The sequence below is a fragment of the Danio rerio genome, chromosome 13 (genome assembly GCF_052040795.2).
Source record: "Danio rerio strain M-AB ecotype USA chromosome 13, GRCz13ab, whole genome shotgun sequence".
Taxonomy (NCBI): domain Eukaryota; kingdom Metazoa; phylum Chordata; class Actinopteri; order Cypriniformes; family Danionidae; genus Danio; species Danio rerio.
In genome coordinates, this window is record NC_141033.1 from 39,895,127 (window position 1) to 39,917,003 (window position 21,877).

The 21,877-nt window shown below is 34.6% G+C and overlaps 2 protein-coding genes across 22 annotated transcripts in view; one reads left to right on the forward strand and one right to left on the reverse strand.

The window, feature by feature from the left end:
• Positions 1-760, reverse strand: part of syne2b (spectrin repeat containing, nuclear envelope 2b) — a 200,618-nt gene extending 199,858 nt beyond the window's left edge. For all 20 annotated transcript variants that reach the window (XM_087279586.1, XM_087279597.1, XM_087279588.1 and 17 more), the window contains exon 1: positions 593-760. The gene's annotated coding sequence lies outside the window, so the exon portion shown is untranslated. The remainder of the gene's footprint in view (positions 1-592) is intronic.
• A 2,670-nt stretch (positions 761-3,430) lies between these two features.
• Positions 3,431-11,353, forward strand: gphb5 (glycoprotein hormone subunit beta 5). 2 transcript variants are annotated; one of them, XM_087277310.1, is made up of 4 exons: positions 3,431-3,617; positions 3,688-3,747; positions 7,846-8,029; positions 11,079-11,348. In XM_087277310.1, exons 2-4 carry the CDS (start codon positions 3,719-3,721, stop codon positions 11,268-11,270), a joined length of 405 nt encoding a protein of 134 aa, XP_087133436.1. In that variant the 5' UTR covers positions 3,431-3,617; positions 3,688-3,718; the 3' UTR covers positions 11,271-11,348.
• Positions 11,354-21,877: the final 10,524 nt, after the last annotated feature.

The window sequence follows — 21,877 nt, forward strand, 5'->3', positions numbered from 1 at the left end:
AAAATTGTGATACTTTTAGCTTTATATACTGCTTTATAGAAATATTTTTTTATTAAACTAAATGATTATTTATCAGACTTGCGTGCATAGGCAGCAGAAATGTTCTGCGCATGGTCTAGAATAAGCAGCGTGACCTTCTGACACACCGAATGCTTTGCGCGCGAGATATGCGTTGCGCGCTCCACGAGCCCAAAATAGCGCTCGCGCGGGAGGGCACGTGTTACAAATAGAGCTCAATATCAGACACGTCAATATCAATATTGTCAACTACATCAAACACATAGTTCTACAGTAAGCCTATGACTTTATGGACATTCTTGAGTGCCGATAAAATAATATTTTAAAGTGAAACAACTAAAGTTATATTAAAATTATGGAATAAGTTATTAGGCAATGGTTATTCTTACAATTTGAAGCATTTATTTCACATGACAGCATTTTTATAACATAATATATAACACTATTAGTACAACAATAATTAACAACAAAAATAATCATCTATAAAGTGTAATACCGAATAAATGCGTGTTATGCGTTATATGACCTTAAAGCTGTCAAGGTGGGTCTTCAGTGGAACTTCAGTTCTACTTACATGTTTGGCAAAATATGAAACTCTTCAAATCTCCACTTGCACATCCAGAGCTGAAAGTTTCCCGTCGTCAACTACAATAACGACGAATACAAATCGTCAGGGAGTTCATATTACTGCGGGTAGCAAAGAGTGAAGCTCGTAGTTTCGCTCTGGTTCCCAGCTGAGCTCACCGGGGGAAACGGCCGCGCGGCGGGCTGAGGGTGTGAGGGAATGTAACCTGACGCGCGCGCTGGGCTCTCTAATTATAACGACCACTCAGGGCGGCGCACAGACCTAAAGGAAGATTATAGATGAACTAGTAAATTACTCCTCTCTATACATCAATAACCAGCAGTAACCATATTTTGTGTGTAAGACGACTTCATTATTATTAGGTAAAAAAAAAAAAAACATGCCATAAATACACCAAGTCGATTTCAAATGTGAAGTCTGTAAGCGGATCTGTTTATTTGATCACTAGTGGCGTGGAGTATTAGGCGGCTATTAGACTTACTGAGAGACCAGGTTTTGAACAAATTTTTTAACCAAGATGTGTATGCTTGGACTTTTATTAAACGACTTTTATAGGCCTACATAAAAATGCTCGGTGGGGACAACGGTGAGTTGTTGCTTTTTTTTTTTTTTTTTTTGTAGGTAACCGTCACCACAATGAATGCCTAATTCAGACATTTTAATAATATAAACAAAAGTTTCTTTTTTTTTTTTTTAAAGTGTCTTTGTAAAAAAAAATAGTAGGCTTACCCCTTTAAAGTTTTCAAAACAATTAAGTTTAATTTCAACATTGTTTCAGCAAAAAGTATGATAAAGGTTAGTCAATACGCATTTAAAGCTATTTTTAAACGTTTTAATAATAGTTTTTTTATATTTATAAATGTAACATATATCTTTTCATAGCTTAATTAAATTGATTCAAATAGCATAACCTTTTTGATTTGTTTAATTGTCTTTCCTTCTGTTATTGTTGCGGTTATGAAGTGGGTTAAAAATTATCCTAATGTATTTCTGGGTTGTTGCACAGGCCCTCTGTTAATAATAAAGCATTAATACAAACAATTAAATAATATTACAATAGTTCAAAAATGTAAGTAATTATCACATCTTTATAATTTACATATGCCTGTGTATTTATGCTTAGACATTTCATATGCATATTACATTTTAACATGAAATAATTCTAACAGACGTGTTAAAATGACAAAATGTGTTTTAAAATGATTTAAAATGACTCTACACCATACAGAGTGGCCTAAATGTGGATTCACTGAAATTAACTTGGTCTTTTCCAACTTGATCACTATACGTCACTTTGGCATTCATTTGGAAAGGGATAGTTCTCCCAAATAATATGAATATAACAAATGTAAACATCAGGTGAGCAGGTTGCATTGTGACCCTGTTTCCTAACATTACGCTACGTCATGAGATTTGCAGTGATAAGCAATTTGGTTGTTTGCTCCAGACGAAAAAAGACAGAAATGTAAATACAGCCATTCAGAAGCACAGAATATGCACTCACTCATGAAATGGTAAGGGTAATAATCTGAATAATACATATTAAACCTCTTAAACATTATCAAATGTAGATGCTGAATCACTGAGATGTGTTGGTTTGCATTATTTTACAGTTCTAAAGTTCAATTTCAAACAGTTTATTTTATCTTCAAGATCTGAGGTGAACTATCTGCTGCTGCTTTCAGTAGTATGGGAATAAAGGTCATATGGCATTCAAACTCACATTATCAGCATTTAACACTAAATAAAGCACATGAGGTGTACCTAAGGTGATCATCGTCAGTTTTCTGTTGTTCGGCTGCAAGAAATAGAAGCCATTTCTTATCAATTCGAGGTTTTTAATCAATTCTAATCTACTCCTTTTATTATTAAAAGTATTCCTACTATCAAGTGCTGTAGCTATTTTTTTTAGAAAACGTTTTAAATCAACTTTTAGGCTTTATCATTAGACTGTTTTTTGGTCGTTAATCTGGCTTACATGCTGCACCTTTAAGTGACCCCAGTCAAATCACACTCTCATGAAATCCCAACACAAGGGATAGTTCACCAAACTTTTCTTCCCATTTACTCACACTCAAGTGGACCTACAAGTTAAAGATTTTCTTCTGCTGCTCACAAAACTAAATTTTCAACAGAATGTTGGAGAAATGCTGCCATTGAAATTCAAAGAGAAAAATACAACATGTCAATGGCTTTCCCCCTTACATTATTCAGTGTATCTTCCTTAGTGCTCACCAGAAGAAAGAAACTCAAACAGGTTTGGAACAAGTAGACGATGAGTAAATTATGACAGAATTTTTATTTTTAAGTGAACTGTCCCTTTAATTACACTTTATTTATGTAACAATGAAGATTAATAATAATTTAAAAAAAGAAAATGCCAACATAACTGTCATCCTAGCCCCAGGTCTATAGAGATTATGAAGATTCAGGCCTCATTTTGAGAAAATCTCTTATTTTGCCAGCATGTTACTGTAAGACTGTTTGGAGCCTGATGTCTCATTTAACCTGTCCTGACTCCACCAGATCTAAACACAACTCACAAGACAGATGGATGAATGAATAAATGATTACATGGATTAAAGCATAAGGGTTCCTCCGATTCTCCTTCCATGTGGATGACTCTGAACAAAAAGAGCTTCTTTCCTCTTGATTAAGCTAATGGATGTGCGGGTGATGTACCTGAGCAGCAGGTAAGACGTGTGCGGATTTCAGAGCCCGAGGGTCTGGATGAGTCTCCGCACACACCAACACATCGGCTCCTTCCCTGTTTGTCTTGAGTCTGTGTGACGTCTCTTTATTACTGCTGAATGCAGCCTGAGCAACAGAGACAGCCCTGTGTGTATTAGGTGGGGTTGGCAGCACCGTTTTTAATAAATTACAGATTTGTGCAAGTTCAGAGTCAGAAGCGCTTCAGGAGAGCTGATATCAGGACTAGAAGTGAGATTTGTGAGCTGATTCTGTCATATAAAGGTTTTTTTTGGCTTTGCTGAAACTAAAAGGACAAATACAAGTAAGATTTGAGAGGATTCTTTTATTAATATTTGATTCAATTACTTTTATTTAGTAAAATGTCAATACAGCTTCTTTCCACTACAGTCACTGGAAGAAGCAATGGCTCTTCTGAGGTCTGGAGCGCAGGGGTGAGAAACTTACAAACTATTTTTTTATTGTTTTATAGAAAACGCATAAGAGTTTTAGGTTTAATTGATTATTTTACCCTTGATATTCACTCATGAAAAATGCCTTTTTTTTAAATAAAAAAAAAAATGTATAAGCGATTATGAGCCATTTTCAAGGCTAAAATTAAAACTAAAACTTATGGTAAACAAATAGTTCTAGTCTTCATTTTTAGTAGCCGCTTATTAAAGTGCTGAGTAATAACTGATTACAAATGATCTGGATTATATATATATATATATATATATATATATATATATATATATATATATATATATATATATATATATATATATATATATATATATATATATATATATATATATATATTAGATTTTATCGAAAGATTACAAATTATTCTCAAAATGCCTGCAAAAAAATTAACAAATTATTAACTATACACCGTAAAAAAATCCTGGTTGCCTTAAATTCTATTAAACTTATATGATATTAAACTGACTTAAAATAGCTTGCATAACTTAATTTGGTAAAATTATATAATGTGATGTATAATATAAAATCATATAATATATAATATATATGCCACTGGCTCACATGGTTGGGACTTGTGGAGCTGGGCATCGCTGGACTTGCTCTTCAGTGTTTGGACATTAAGCAGTGAAAATTAAACCACACTAAACTGAACTAAACTGAATTTCAACTGTTTCAATTTACTAGACCTTCTATGTTACACTGGTTGACACAATCTACACTGTAAAAGCACAATAGAAACAAAGATAAATTGAACTGAATATTGAATAAATTAAATAATATATAAAATATAATAAGTTATAACATGTTTAACTTATTTTAATAAGTTACAATTATCTAAAACCAAATGCTGCCATGACTATTTTACAGTATACTTGCAAATTCTTTTTTTTTCTCATAGAAATTCTTAAAAATATGCTTTGTGTCATATTGTTTGGTTTATTTATAAAACAGAACGGCCTTGTAAATAATTCATTCATTTAACAACACATTTTTAAATATCAAGTGCTCACATTTGGCATATAAACAGATGAAATATTTAATATTTGGGTGTTTTTCTGTTCATTTATATTTTCAGTTTTTATTATTTATTTCATATTTCATTAACTCAAATTATAAGTATTGCAAATTTTTAATTCCCTTCACAATATTTTTTTACTTTTTGATAACAGTAATTCTATTCAAATTGTTGTTACAATTAGGCTCGCTGGTTCAAGCCCCGGCTGGGGCAGTTGGCATTTCTGTGTAGAGTTTGCATGTTTACATCAACACAGCATACTTTTTGTGACACTGTACAACATTCATTTATTCATTTTCTTGTCGGTTTAGTCCTTTTATAAATCTGGGGTCGCCACAGCGGAATGAACCGCCAACTTATCCAGCACGTTTTTACGCAGCGGATACCCTTCCAGCTGCAACCCATCCCTGGGAAACATCCGCAAACACTCACACACACACACACACACACACACACACTCATACACTACAAACAATTTAGCCTACCCAATTCACCTGTACCGCATGTCTTTGGATTGTGGGGGAAACCGGAGCACCTTGAGGAAACCCACGCGAACGCAGGGAGAACATGCATGTCTCATTTAAGAAACACCAGAAACGCCAACTGACCCCCAGATAAAAATCAAAACAGTTGTTACATTTACTTTAATAATAATAATAATAATAATAATAAATTATTAAAATAAAATAAAATGTATTATTACTTTAGATTTTTTAAGGATTGAAATAATTCACTTAAAGACGAAAATCATTGTTTGACAATGAACAACAACGACAAAAACAGGGTTGTGTAAAATATATATGTTTGAAAATTAAGTTACTGTTGAAATACTGACATTTTGGAACATCTTGAAAATAATCTCATGATTTACAAATTCGGTCAAAAATAATAAATTTTTTTTATTAAAATAAATTCAAAAATAGTCAGAATACTTACAGTGTATCCGGAAAGTATTCATTGCGCTTCACTTTTTCCACATTTTTTATGTTACAGCCTTATTCCAAAATAGATTAAATTAATTTTTTTTCTCCAAATTCTACACACAATAGCCCATAATGACAATGTGAAAAAAGATTTTTTTGAAATTGTTGCAAATTTATAAAAAATAAAAAACCTGAAAAATCATGTTCAGAAGTATTCACAGCCTTTGCTCAATATTTTTGATGCACCTTTGGCAGCGATTACAGCCTCAAGTCGTTTTGAATGTGATGCCACAAGCTTGGCACACCTGCTTTGGGAATTTTTGCCCATTTTTCTGTGGAGTACCTTGTCAAGCTCTATCAGGTTGGATGGGAAGTGACGGTGTACAGCCATTTTCAGATCTCTCCAGAGATGTTTAATAGGATTTAGGTCTGGGCTCTGGCTGGGCCTCTCAAGGACATTGACCGAGTTGTTGTGAAGCCACTTTATTGATATTTTGGCTGTGTGCTTTGGGTCATTGTCCTGCTGGAAGATGAGCCGTCGCCCCATTCTGAGGTCAAGAGCACTCTGAAACATTCCCACAGCATGATGCTGCCACCACCATGCTTCACTGTAGGTTTGTATGGTTTTAGCCTGGTGATGAGCGGTTTAGCCATGTTTCTTAAGGTATGAGAGTTCTTCAGATGCCTTTTGGCAAATTCCAGGTGGGTAGTGGCTTCCGTCTAGCCACTACCATACAGGCCTGATTGGTGGATTGCTGCACAGGTTGTCCTTCTGTAAGGTTCTCTTCTCTCCACAGAAGAACGCTGGAGCTCAGACAGAGTGACCATCGGGTTATTGCCCACCTCCCTGACTAAGGCCTTTCTCCCCTGATCACTCAGCTTAGATGGCCGGTCAGCTCTTGGAAGAGTCCTGGTGGTACCAAACATCTTCCACTTATGGATGATGGAGGTCACTGTGCTTATTGGAACTTTGAGAGCAGCAGAAAGTTTTCTTTAACTGTCAACAGCCTTGTGCCTCGAGACAATCCTGTCTCGGAGGTCTACAGACAATTCTTTTGTCTTCAGAATCAGAATCAGAAAAAGCTTTATTGCCAGGTATGTTCACACATTCTAGGAATTTGTTTTTATGACAGAGCTTCTACAGTGCAACAGAATTACAGAGGCAGAACAAAAACAGATAATAAATATATTTTAAAAATAGAAGTAAGTAATGAATGCAAATATACAAATTGGCAAGTGTATGTACAGATATTTTACTATATACAAAGTTATGTATGCAGCTGTTACAGTATGTGCAAATTGGCATATTAAGTGTGTTGTTAAATATGTGTACCTGTATCCGTGTATAAAAAGTGTATAGCAAGTACTGATGTTGGTTCCACATTTACTATCGTCAAGTGTTCATGAGATTGATTGCCGAGGGAAGAAACTGTTACTGTGTCGGGCTGTTCTGATGCACAGTGCTCTGTAGCGTCGACTAGAAGGTAACAGTTCAAAGAGGCAGTGTGCTGGGTGTGAGTGGTCCAGAGTGATTTTGGCAGCCCTTCTGCTCGCTCTGGATAAGTACAGTTCTTGGAGAGTAGTGAGGGTAATGATTCACTCAGCAGTCCAATCTATTCAATGTACTCTTCAAAGGTCAGATTTGGTAGCTGAGCTAAACCAGACAGTTATTTACATACAGAGGACTGATTCTTATTCATGCTTGGTTTGTGCTTTGACATGCACTGTCAACCCTTAGACCTTATATAGACAGGTGTATGCCTTTTCAAATCAAGTCCAGTCAACTGAATTTACCATAGGTGAACAAGATGAATTTAATCCATTTAGGAATAGGACTGTAACATGAAGAAACGTGGAAAAGTGAAGCGCTATGGATGCAGTGTAACATAAAATGACAATCAAGTCACCTAATCAATAGACTTATTTATTTTTATTTAGAGTTATTTTTATTTTCAATAGCAATTTCTTTCAAAAACATTTTACAAAATCATACAGTAGTGTAAACTGCTACATTTACCAAGAGTAATCGCCTGATTTAGTTTCAGCTGTATACCTACAGTAAAGTGTATTTACACCTCATCATTCTTACCTCATGAGTTGTGTCTTTCTGTGTGTTTTTCTGCTGTAAGTCTGTGCTGTGTGACACTGGCTGTTTTGCTGTGTTGTGGAGCTTTTACCGAGGCTTCAGTGCTCAACCTGCGGCGTTTCATCGGCTGTGCAGTCCGAGAATTCACCTTTCTGGCCCGTAAGCCTGGATGCGGAGGCCTGCACATCACCACTGACGCCTGCTGGGGGCGCTGCGAGACCTGGCAAGTAAGACTGCTTTCCTATTAACCTGTAAATACAGAGTGAATAAGATAAGCACCTGCAAGACGATCAGTACTTAATCGAGATGATATAAAAATGTCTAGATGAAAATATTATGTTATAGGAATGTTAATGGTATGGAATTATTTAACAGAGTTTTCTTTATCTATTAGATCGAATTAGGTTTATACAATGGTCTTTAGCACTGCAGTTTATAATAACAACAACAACAACAATAATAAAGACAATAATAATAAATAATAATAATAATAATAATAATAATAATAAATCTTTTATCAGTATGCAGTCATGTTTCGCAGTTCAAATAGTTAAACATCGTCAAATATAGGCACTTTTATTGTAAATGCTGACATTGTTGATTTCTAAAAATAATATTACAATTAAATTACGTGTTTAGACTCACAACAAGAAAAACATTTGTGAATATGATCATAAAAAAACTTAATTAAAAAAAACAAGATTATTTTTATCACCATACAGATAGATTTATTCTAAGCATAAATGTCTTTAAATGCAATGTACATTTTGGTTTCAAGGCTAAGAATGATTATATTCCAGGCTAAGAATTATTATATATATATATATATATATATATATATATATATATATATATATGTGCTATTTTTTTTTTTGGCATGAAACTGTGCCACTGAAACAGCCACAGGGGTTTGGCACTTATAATAATATTAAAGTTATATTTAATTTGCAAAATAGTTTGCATTTCCATTATTGATTGTGTTTGAATTTATATTTAGTTATTACACAGAGCACTTCTCAAACAGAACTTAATTTGGACCCAAATAATCACTTTCTAAAAACGAAATAAATTGAACTGCTTTTCCTTTAGTGCTCTTAAGCTCCTAAGAGAGAGGAGAACCTCTTGGACTGATTGCTGGAAATTAAAGGGAAGGAAAATATCAGCAAAATGGTAGAGATATTTGCTCAAGCCTGGATATATATATATATATATATATATATATATATATATATATATATATATATATATATATATATATATATATATATATATATATATATATATATATATATATATACATATATACATACATACATACATACATACATACATACATACATACATACATACATACATACATACATATATATATATATATATATATATATATATATATATATATATATATATATATATATATATATATATATATTAGTATTGTTTTACAATGATTACAATGCAGTTGTGTTTTTATGCTTCTTTTTGTAAAATGTTTAAAATGCATTAAATTGTTAATGTAACCATTTTTCTTTATTTAACTAAATCAACCTGATATCAAGAGGTCATTCCAGTTTGAAGGGCAAATAAGGAGAAATACACAGATTCACCTTTAGAGTGAAGACTGCATATGAACAGGGTAAAATAATTTAATCATTATAGATTTACTACGGTTAAGATTAGCAAAAACAAACAAACAAACAAAAATTAAAGTGTTTTAAAATGCTGTTGCAATTTGTTAACAAGCATTATTTAATTAAAGATGCACTAATTTGTATATATATAACAAAATTCAGGCTCAACTTTTTTTTAGAGTGGAGATGGGTACTTTTTAAAGGTGTTGTATGTAAGTTTTTGACTTTTATAAAGCATAAATAATATGTTCGCAGATATTTAAGAAGCATGTCAAGTGAACATTATTGTTTAGCTGAAAAACAATGCTGAAGTCAGTTATTCTGCTTTGAAAATGTGCATTACGTGCCAAAACACTATCTTTGTTTTGGTTTTTTGTCTTGCCCAACGCCAGTTTAGCCCATTCTATTTCGGCGCCTCAGGTTGCCTTCATGTAAAATCGCATATTTCATTAGTTAATTATCATTCATTCAGAAAGGGTTTCAAAGCATATGTCCGTGACCGAAATGTGACCTCCGGTGGACAATAGCAAACTCCGAAATGAGACGCAGACTTCCACATGAGGTTATTAATAAGCAAATAATATGAATATAACAAATGTAAACGTTGGGTGAGCAGGTTACATTGTAACAGTGTTCTAACAATACACATGAATGAGATTTGCAGTGATAACTAATTTGGATGTTTGCACCAGAGGAAACGTATTTAAATACAGCCATCCAGAAGCACAGAATATGCACACACTCATGAAATGTTAAGTTTTTAATCAAATTAATACATATTTTAACATTATTAAATGTAGATGCTTAAGACGATGTGTTGATTTTGAGTCACAGTTCTTAAAGTTCAAATTGAAATGGTTCAAAGATCTGAGGTGAATTATCTACTGCTGCTTTCAGTATATGGCAATTAATGTCAGGTAAAATGGTATTCAAACTCACATTTGTTAATGGCTAATATTTAATTTAGAAAATCGCGTGCCTTTGCTTTTATATACAACACAATCTGCAATCTGCGCTTGCGTTTGTTTTGATCCAGGAATGCAATATCTAGTTCAACCACTGGGTGTCAAACTTACTGTACATACACCTTTAAAACACAACATATTCCAGAGAGTTTTTTTTTTTTTTCTAAATAACTTTATGTAGAATACAATGTTGTATATAATCAGGCAAATTATGTATAAACACATCCCTCTGTAAAAACAGTAATATTGAATTGAATAAAACTGAAGTTTGACATAAACGCTGCTTGAGATATATATCAAAATCTACACAACTTGGAAAACTTGCAATAAAAGAAACACTTCAAAGAGTATTTAAAGTGTTTTATTTACATTTGTCTGAAAAAGCACTTGATGAAAAGCCAAAAGACAACTTTGACAGTTTCATAAAATAAAAACTGTGTTTTAGCCTGCAGTCTTAAATAGTGCCTTCAGCTCAAATTTAAATTTGAATTGCTTTTGGATGGAACAGACATTTGGGACATTATTAAAAAATTAAAGAATCTACAGTGACTAAACATTAAACTTTAAAGATGCTTTTAAGTCTATCTGTCAAAAAAAAAAAGTCAATGTCAGCACATAAAATGAAAAGCCCTTGTAATCCTAACGACATCATTCTGAGAGACACCTGTCAATCACTGCAGAAGCCAGTGCTGGAGCCGCCGTTCATCGAGTCTCACCAGCGCGTCTGCACCTATAACGAGACTCGACAGGAGACGGTGCTGCTGCCCAACTGCACCGCCGGTGTGGACCCGTCCTACAGCTTTCCAGTGGCCCTGCGCTGTGACTGCGGCCTTTGTCTCACCAGCACCACTGAATGCATCACTTCAGTCTGACCATGTGCTGGAGAAACAAGACTCCACTCTTGTTATGACCGTGTAACACTGCAGGAATAAAGTTAATCAGTACGTCAACCCTTGTATCTGTTTCTTTGTCATCCTCTTTTTTTTCTATCATTTGAAAAGAAAAAAAATGGAAAAAACTTGCAAACACTGCACCTCTGATCTCACCTTATGCATCACAGTTTAATAATAAAATAAACAGCAACTGTTTGGAAGTAATGAATTAATGTAAACTGTAAAATTTAGCTTTGCCACCCCTAAAAATTAATATAAAGGTGATTTGTTTTGTTTTAATTATAAATATTATATAGTAATATAATTATAATTTTACTGCATGCTAAAATTATACTGTTTATTGTAGTTTTGACCAAATGCATCCTTGGTAAGCGTATTTGATTTTTCAAAACGTAATAAATATATATAATTATATCTAACTTTTTTTATATACATATATATTTAAAAAATGAAATAAAAAATCCTACCAACTCTTATAATATGAAGGGAATCAAAAGGGAATTTTGATATGCACTTACTGGGTTGGATCCCATTTTGGCCCTAATCCTTCTTGGCATCTTTCCAACAAGGTACTGGAATTATTCCTCAGAGATTTTGGTTTATATTGACATGATAGCATCATGCAGTTGCTGCAGATTTGTCGGCTGCACATCCATGATGCAAATCTCCTGTTCTGTCTGGTGACTGTGGAGGCCATTTAAGTACAGTGAACTCATTGTTATGTTCTAGAAACTAGTTTGAGAGGATTCATACTTTATGACATGGCGCATTATTCTGCTGGAAGTAGCCATCAGAAGATGGGTACACTGTGGTCATAAAGGGATAGTCATGGTCAGCAACAATACTTAGGTAGGCTGTGGTGTTGACACGATGCACAATTGGTACTAATGGGTCCAAAGTATGCCAAGAAAATATCCCAACACCATTACACCACCACCAGCTTGAACCATTGATGCAAGGCAGGATGGATCCATGCTTTGATGCTGTTGATGCCAAATTCGGACCCTACCATCCAAATGTTGCAGCAGAAGTCGAGACTCATCAGACCAGGCAACGTTTTTCCAATCCTCTATTGTCCAATTTTGGTGAGCCTGTGCGAATTGTAGCCTCAGTTTCCTGTTTTTAGCTGACAGGAGTGGCACCCGGTGTGCTCTTCTGCTGCTGTAACCCATGTGCCTCAAGGTTGGAAGTGTTGTGCGTTCAGAGATGCTCTTTTGCATACCTCAGTTGTAACAAGTGGTCATTTGTGTTACTGTTGCCTTTCTAGCAGCTCGAACCAGTCTGGCCATTCTCCCCCGAACTCTGGCATCAACAAGACATTTGCACCCACAGAACTGCCATACATTGGATATTTTCTTTTTCAGACCATTCTCTGTAAATCCTAGAGATGGCTGTGCGTGAAAATCCTAGTAGATCAGCAGTTTCTGAAATACTCAGACCAGCCTGTCTGGTACCAATAATCATGCCACGTTCAAAGTCACTTAAATCACCTTTCTTTCCCATTCTGGTGCTCAGTTTGAACTGCAGCAGATTGTCTTGACCATGTCTGCATTCCTAAATGCTGCTAGTTGCTGCCATGTGAAGGGTGAATTAGGGGACTTTAAATGTGGCATCAGTGTTGGTACCAGATGATCTGGTTTAAGAAACCATTTAAGAAACTAGAAAACTGCAAGAACCGATTAAAATGGTTGTGGTTTTTCTCCAGGATATTTGCTTTAAGTGCTTCTTCCAACCCTGTAAGTAGATGCTATAAGCAAAAGTCTTGACTATATGACACGTCCATATGTGTGTGTGTGTGTGTGTGCGTGTGTGTGTGCGTGTGTGTGTGAGCGTGTGTGATAAAGAAATGAGAAGTCTTGTGGATGTCATGGGGTTTGTCATTAGGTGGTCCAACCACCTGCTCAATACTGCTCTCATCTGAAACACTGACTCACAGTATACTGTTATTCATGCTCACATATTCACCACCTGCTCTGACTAACCTTCTCAACCACACAAACTATACGCAGTTAATATTTCTGTATGTACTTAAAGGTGCAATAGAATAAAAATCTGGGTACATTTGAATAATACGAATTCAATCCCATGAACCTTAAACACTGTTATTTCCTTGTTCTCAAGTAAATCGCAGAAGTGTGAGTGTACAGGCTAATCAGAACAAGAGACACAGAATCTGAGGGTCCAGATGTACGCCCCAGGCAGCATCTGATTGGGCACACCGTTTCCTAGTGAGATTACAATAATTATATAGATTTTTTTCTTATTTTAAGTTTATCCAAGTGTGTATTATACACATACTATAGTACATATAGTGTAGTAGTGTTGTCACAATACTGTAATTTTGGTTCCAATCAGTACTAAAATTTTAAAAATGTCCAGTTCCCGCTAACATTTCAGTGCTTCTTAAACACCACTGATTTGCCCTTGTGTTCATGTGCTCAACAGAAATGAATGATGGACCCTGAGGGTCATCAGTTAACCGCTCTTCACTGCTGAACGTTAAGCAGGAAAAAGACTTTTTTTAAATTTCCGTATACCGACTGGTATCGAAATTCCAGTATCATCATAACACTTTACTGGAGGTACTGTATGTAGGACTCTTTATTATGAAAGCAGCGCATGCTTCAAGGAAGAGTAAAGGCCTGTGCACACTGGGACGATTTTTGCTATTTTCCACCGACGTTTAACTATTTGACTAAATAAAGGGCACCAATGTGCACACCAATGCGCAAAACACCAGGCGAGAAAGTGTCATCTTTTAAAAAAACGCCTCATGCTCGTTTTTTGTTTTTGTTTTTTTCTCCACCAATCAGATTGACACATTTGTTCACGAGCACAGAGCTGCTGAAGTTACAGTAAACAGCACTTGGAGGTGCTCAAGGGCAAAACTGTCAATGCGAGCGCACGTTGAAGAAGATGCGCAGAGGTGATATAAATGTGGAGCTGCTTAATGCACTGGTGAACAATAATCCTTTCTTCATCGCTAGAGCTGGAGCTGCTACTTGAACTATCCATGCTTGTTCAAATCACCAGTAACTATAACAAGCGAGTCAACTTTCTGTCTTCTTCTGTGTTACAAGTGGATGTCAGAAGCTTAAAGTTGTGTAGCGCCATCTAACATCAAGGAGTAGGGATGTAACAATATTGTAAATACCGTCATACCGCAATAGTAAATTTTTCAATATTACAGTAGGCGCATGACTCAATAAAACTATATTTCTGAGAAAAGTTTGCTTAGGCGAATGAAGCGAACGGTAGGTAGCGAGAACTTCAATTCCCATCAGCCTAGGCGTGGCCATCATCCTTTGCGGTCTGTTGTCACTACAGATCCAGTAATGCGGAAATGGAGTGTGTTGCTAGTAGTGGGGAAGAAAAAGAGCTGGAAATGATCGAACCTAAAGTGGGTTTTAAATCGGATGTGTGGAAGCATTTTGGTTTCTTTCTTATGCTAATTTGTATGTCATTGATATGTTCAGTGCTAAGGTAAATAAACACTTTTGGCACTTTTTTTGAGTCTTTTCATTAGTTTTGTTTTTCATGTAAATTATTTAATAGATACCGCACCGTATTATTAATCATATTGAGGTATTATCGTACCCTGAAATTCTGATACCGTTACATCCCTATCAAGGAGTGATTTTGTATACTCTTCCGCTCGACGCCAGTGAAAATCGATTGGGTTTGAATCTGAAAAAATATCTCGAAAAACGCTGACAATAAACGCAAACGAAAAGCGTTCCACTGTGTACGAGCCTTAAAGGAGTTGTTTTGTAAAGCAGGTAGCCATGCATGACCACAGTGTTCACAACTTGTCAGAACACAAAATGCAGGATATACAGATTCACAATTTATTCAACATAATGTCAACAAATTAAATGTACCTATTGTTAATTTATGGTGTATATTGTAAAATTATTTGCATGTGTTTGTAATGACATAATAAATGTATGCAGACTACTTAATATTAGTGTCTAATGCATGTTTATGCATTTTCATATCACTCAACTCTTACTGGATTATGTAGTGAAAAAAGCAATAAAACAAATCTGTTCTGTGTTTTATACACATCAAACTCACAAAATACAACTCTAGTTACATATCTTTTGCCAAGTATAACTATATTTTATTTACAACACAACTAACGAGCAAACTATGTAACTAAATCTTGTTAAGCTCGTTAATATTCATGACCCTTCCAAACATGGTCAAAACCAAACAAATAGCATAACACGTATTAGGGCGAATACTAGGGTGAACACGGAGTTGTAAAACCACCTCTGGGGATTTTTTTTGCACTTGCTCAAGCCGCATACCTTTTACCACATACCAGAAATCAGAGTACAATTTAATTCATTGTACCAATGCATTCTATGGCACCTTTAACAAACCATATGAAGTTCCCATTTTATATTCTCAGTCCATTCTTACAGCATTTACTCTTTTTCATGTGCTGATCATCACAAAAATATAAAAAGCCTATGGTATAGTAATGAGAATATATAATTTTCTCATAATCAGCATCCTGCAGCACCGAAGACTAATTTCTCCGAATTTCACTGCAAGCTTATATGAAGTCCCAGCATGATGCATTATTTAAAAGCTCACTAATGTGAAAATGATGAGAAAACATTTGCCTCTCCTATTCTGGCATTGTATTGGGCATCATGCTTATGATTATTACCTTTTCCATTATAAACCTGAATGCAGTTTGGTTTGCATCACCCCAGAGGTCAAATTCTGCAGTTTTATTTACTGCGATTTTCATTTTTAACAACAGTTTAATATAGTTTTATTGAGTTACACAACCATAAATATGTGCAGATTATTTTCAGTGCTTTTGCTCAGATAGATGCTGCAATATCTTTGCAAGTGAGGGACAAAAATGAAGTTCTTTACGCAACAAAAATATTTAAAAGAGATGTTTAAAAGAATGAAAATGTAGAGATTATTTATTTAAATTAAATCAAATTCACTTAAAATATTTGATATTTAGATTTAATTCAATATAAAAGTTTTAAATACTTTAAATAAACATTTTTATTAATCGAGAATGCACTTCTTTGAACAGAAGTGACGATAAAAAAATGTTCCCCCAATTGTTATCATATATATTAAATGCAGCCTCTCTGTACATGTTTAAAATACATATACATAAAATACTGTACACTTTAAAATAAATAAAATAAAGAACTTTTAAATAAAGGAGTATTTTCATATCAATTTATAAACTAAAACAAAAGTAAACGTTCAGATAAATGTAGTACACTACCTGACAAAAGTCTTGCTATCGATCCAGGTTGTATGAGCAACAAATAATAACTTGAATTCTGGTGGATCATTTGTAAAAGTGGCAGAATGTAGATTTTTCTGATGAATCATTTGTTGAACTGCATCCCAATCATCACAAATACACCACAAGCATAAAACCAAGATTCTCACAGAACTAAGTCAAGTTTGGTAAAGGAAAAATCATGGTTTGGGGTTACATTCAGTTTGGGGGCGTGCACGAGATCTCCAGAGTGGATGGCAACATCGACAGCCGAACCATATTATGAACCACAAGAGAGGGCAAATTCTTCAGCAGGATAGCACTGCTTTTATGTTTCAGCCTCCACTTCAAAGATTCTGCAAGCAAAGAAAGTCAAGGTGCTGCAGGATTGGCCAGCCCAGTCACCAGATATGAACATTAATGAGCATGTCTGGGGTAAGATGAAGGAGGCGATGAAGATGAATCGAAATAATCTTGATGAAATCTGGGAGCCCTGCAAGAACGCTTTCTTTGCCATTCCAGATGACTTTATTAATAAGTGATTTGAGCCATTACAGAGATGTATGGATGCAGTCCACCAAGCTCATAGGAGGGATCAACAATATTAATTCTTTTTCCACTGCAGCATGACTTTATATTCTGTACTTTACTTTATCTCTGTAAAGTGACATGACTTTTGTCTAAGCAAAGTCAGACCTTACTGTCCTAATTAAATAATTAAAAATCAAGGCTTGATCATATTTTACTTTGGTAAAATAGGCACAATGTAGAGGCCTTTGCCTTTTATATAAGCTGCTTCTAATGTCAAATCATTAACTAAAAGTTTTTATTTGTTGTTCCTAAAACTTGGATAGCCAACAAGACTTTTGTCAGGTAGTGTAGTTTCTTGGGGGACAAAATGCAGACGACTTGACTTGTATTTGCTAAAAATTATGAAAAACTTAAAGCAAACGTCTAAATGAAAGTGAGACTAAAAAAATGTCAAATTTCAGGAATTTTAACTCAAATTTATGAGGTATAATTTTTACTTTTTTGATATTCCTGGCAAAAATGGTGTGTGTGGATACAAGAGGTGCTTCCAGAGAGGCTGGTGCCCCCGGGGTCTGACAGGATCATAATAATCCATCCTTGCTTTTGATCAACGCTGTTCTCAGTAATTCCTTTGGTGCAGTAATGCTGGCATGTAGAGTATTCACCAGCATTCCCAGAAATGTCAAACCTCCCCCATTGCTGCCTTTGTTCCAGATTAATTGCCAAAATTACCCTTCTGTCAAATCACTTCCATTCAATTAACTGTCAAATAAACAAACTCTAAATCCGGCACAACTCACAGACAAGACAGGCTCTTTCAGACCACTCGAGACGCTTGAGCTGACAGGTACAGATCCAACCAAATGAGCTTCTAAGTACAAGCAAGAGAGAAGAACATTACGGAGACACTGAAGTCTTTTTTCACCCAACACCCTTCTCACACGCTTATCTATGGTCTTCTTATATAGTATTATGTATATGCACTCAGTTTCAAGGTGACTTATCAAAATCAGTAAGGGTATGAAGAGTTCAGTTGCAAAAACAGATCTTCATACATCATGTTTTTTTTTTTTTTTGCCATACTAATTCTTCAATACAAAAAAAAAACTCTAAAACATTATTTGTGGAAACTGATAAAGTGACTTAAATAAAAGAGTTTGTTAGTTCTTAAAAATCATACAGTTCAATGTGATCAAATGTAATCGAACCTCAAAAATGTGATTTTGACAAAATGGTGAAGTCATGCATATGCGTATTACATGTTCTGCATGCACTTTGCAACTAAATAAAAATGTCAGACTACACAACTACATGTGCAGACAACAAGCCAGCAGAGCCGCCCAATATTCAAACATGTTAACCAGTATTCAACTGAATTAACATTCTCCTATCAATATAGGAGTTGACTGAGAAAGCCAGAGATAAGCAGAAGCAGGAGATAAAGTAATGATGATAAAGAAAGAGTAGTTATTGAATAATCTCAGACGTCTTCTGACCAGGATAAATCCAACAAGTGTTTCCATACCACAAACAACAGCAATGGAAAATGACTGCTCCACAACATTGTTCAGAGACAATACAGACCTTGATATGGAGACATTCTCTTATCTCTTACTCATGAAAACAAGTGTCGCTTAAATCCACGCAGATTTTAACAATATGGAATAAAGGAGATAATAATAAAGCAATAATTACAGGAAAATGTTAATAAAATATAAAAACATAAAAATATGATAAATATTAAACAAATTATTAACTAATAATCAAGTACTGATTAAGTATAAATGACTAATGATCATATAATTATATGATGAAGAAAATAATTAAATGAAGAACAAATTAATATAAGGGCAGTGCAGTGGGTAGCACTGTTGCCTCACAGCAAGAAGGTAACTGGTTCAAGCCTCAGCTAGGTCAGCTGGCATTTCTATGTGGAGTTGCATGTTCTCCACAAGTTGGCGTGGTTTTCCTCTGGGTGCTCCAGTTTCCCCACAAGTCCAAAGACATGCACTATAGGTGAATTGGGTATTCTAAATTGTTTGAATGTATGTGTGTGAATTGGAGTGTATGGGTGTTTCTCAGTGATGGGCTGCAGCTGGAAGGGCATCCACTGCGTAAAACACATGGTGGATAAGTTAGTAGTTCATTCCGCTGTGGCGACCTATGATGAATAAAGGGACTAAGCTGAAAAGAAAATGAATGAGTAAATGAGTATAAACAAATGAAAATAAAACACAACACAAATGAACGGTTGCTTTCTTGAAACAACACACACATAAGTTTCCTACAGTACAAGGATTCTCTGATCCTTAGTTAGATTTAATAGTGTTTCTTTACTATGAGACGTCGCCATTTAATAACCTGGCATGCATAATACAGGGCTTTTAGTCTTTTTTATTGATCTAAACATACTGTATATTAATCTTTTTGACAATGTTGTCTTCTGCACACTAATATTTAGTTTAGCAATTTATAATATATAACATATACAAGATAAAAAAACTAGGAATTTAAGAAAAAAAATATCTTAGTTTTAAAGAACTGCATATATAAAGGTTACTGTTTGTGACATTCAAGAAAAACAAAGACTACAATTTAACATTCAGTTCATTTCTTAATAGATGTACTTCACAAAACTCTGTATCATACAAAACTATGTTTGTGGCAGCATTTATTTATACATTTTACAGTATTTTCAACCTTTTTATTATTTAGTTGATTCACGCATGTATTGTGGCAGCTCAGAAATCAAATAACTGTTTGCCACCTATAAACTAAACCTAGCTACTGGAGTGAAAAAAAAAAACACCAAATAAACCCTGACATACTAGCTTGTTTTTACATGGTTTTGAGGCTAAATTAATATTAGGCTGTGTGGAGCTACATTGAAACAGAAAACTGAAACCTTGACAGTGTGATCAATGAGAATCTGATCATCCCCATTCATCTAATTGTAATACAGTCTGTACCGGTACTTTAAAATGACAGGCAATGCAGAAAAAAATGCTTTTGAGCATCAGAATGATGTAAACTCTTAAAATAGTTTCTTTATTGGCATTGATTGTTCAGTGAAGAAACTTTAACATTTCAATTAGACAAAAGGTTGTTTTTTTTTTTACAGTACTGGAAAATGTTCTTAGATATTCTATACTTATATATTCTAAGAAATAATAAGAAAAGAATTACAAACTATATTACAGATTATTTTAATACTGCTTAAAAGGCTCTTTCTTAACATCCTGCACTCACAAAATCCAGCGTGGATCTTTCCATCAAATTAGATTTTTGGTTTTCCAAATTAAGCCAAATAATAAACCGATAATAACAAAATAATAACCCAAATGTGTGTGTTAAAGCGTACAATGCCTTACAATACCTTAAAATGCTTATTTTTGTTCTAAAAACCTTACAGTTCCAGTATTTTGTGATTCACAAGTGTTTTTCGTTCATTTACGGTTGTCAATTGCATATGGGAGCTTGATCTCTTCTCTGTCGACTTTTTTAAAGTGATTTTTATTGACATTTAAGTAGTTTGATATAATACAATGTATAAGAAAAAATGTACTTTATAAAGAAATAAGTCTGTAAAACAGCAGAAAATGTAGTGGCAGTTTATAACAAGGGTTTTGTGCAGTGAAATACAACACCAAGTCAGACAATATATCATTTTAAACTATTAAAATAGTTAATAAATGTCACCTTTTTTTAGACTTTTCAAGGTTAAAAGTTGTTGCAAGAAAGATCAAGGTCCCATAATGCACATCAAAAGCATGAATAACTGGGAAAAATACAAATATAAATCACAAAATAAAGAAAACTCCTTCTAAAGCCTTTACTTTTAAGATTGTAGCTACTGTTTTTAACTAAAGGGGCTAACAGAACAATTCTAACTAGCAAAACCCTTAACCAATCATCTGCCTGTAGTACTTTTATACCATAGAATGACAGCTCATTGAGCCAAAGACTATTCAGTACACGAAGGGTTTACTTTATATCACATTCAGCACCACTTCAGCTCTTTGGTTTTACATTCACAAACACACATTACAGCTTATGGGCTTTAAAACATACCTTGTGTGTGTGTGTGTGTGTGTGTGTGTGTGTGTGTGTGTGTGTGTGTGTGTGTGTGTGTGTGTGTGTGTGTGTGTGTGTGTGTGTGTGTGTGTGTGTGTGTGTGTGCGTGTGTGTAAAAAGAATATAAAACACAAAACTAATTTTGAAAAAACAAGACAGACCTAGATCTTTAGCAACCTCAGCAAAACTAGAGGCAGACTGAGAGATAAATGGGTTAATAACAGAATCTTGAGGGCTTGATGCCAAACTGCAGCAATGGTACCTGAAAATGGATTTGAGACGAGAGCTTCATCTGTCATTCTTTTGTTGAGAAAAGGATCAAACCAGCAGGACTTTAATACAGAGGAAGATCTGCTCTCTGAACCTGTCCAGGTACATTTAACTCTCAACGGTCTGAAAAGGAGACAAAGCAGAAGAACATGTGATTCAAAGAATTTGATGTATTATTAAAATATGCATCAGTGCAAACAACTTCAGTAGAAAAGCACTGATAAAAGCAACAAAAAGTCTTGAAAAATGTAAACATTAAAAAAGTTTGTTTTAATTTTTCACCCAAAAAATATCGAAAAGTCGAGTCCCAGCTGGGTCAGTTGGCAGTTCTGTGTGGAGTTTGCATGTTCTCCCCATTTTCACGTGTTTCCTTCGGGTGCTCCGGTTTCCCAAACAGTCCCCACATGCGCCATAAGTGAATTGAATAAACTAATTTGGCCGT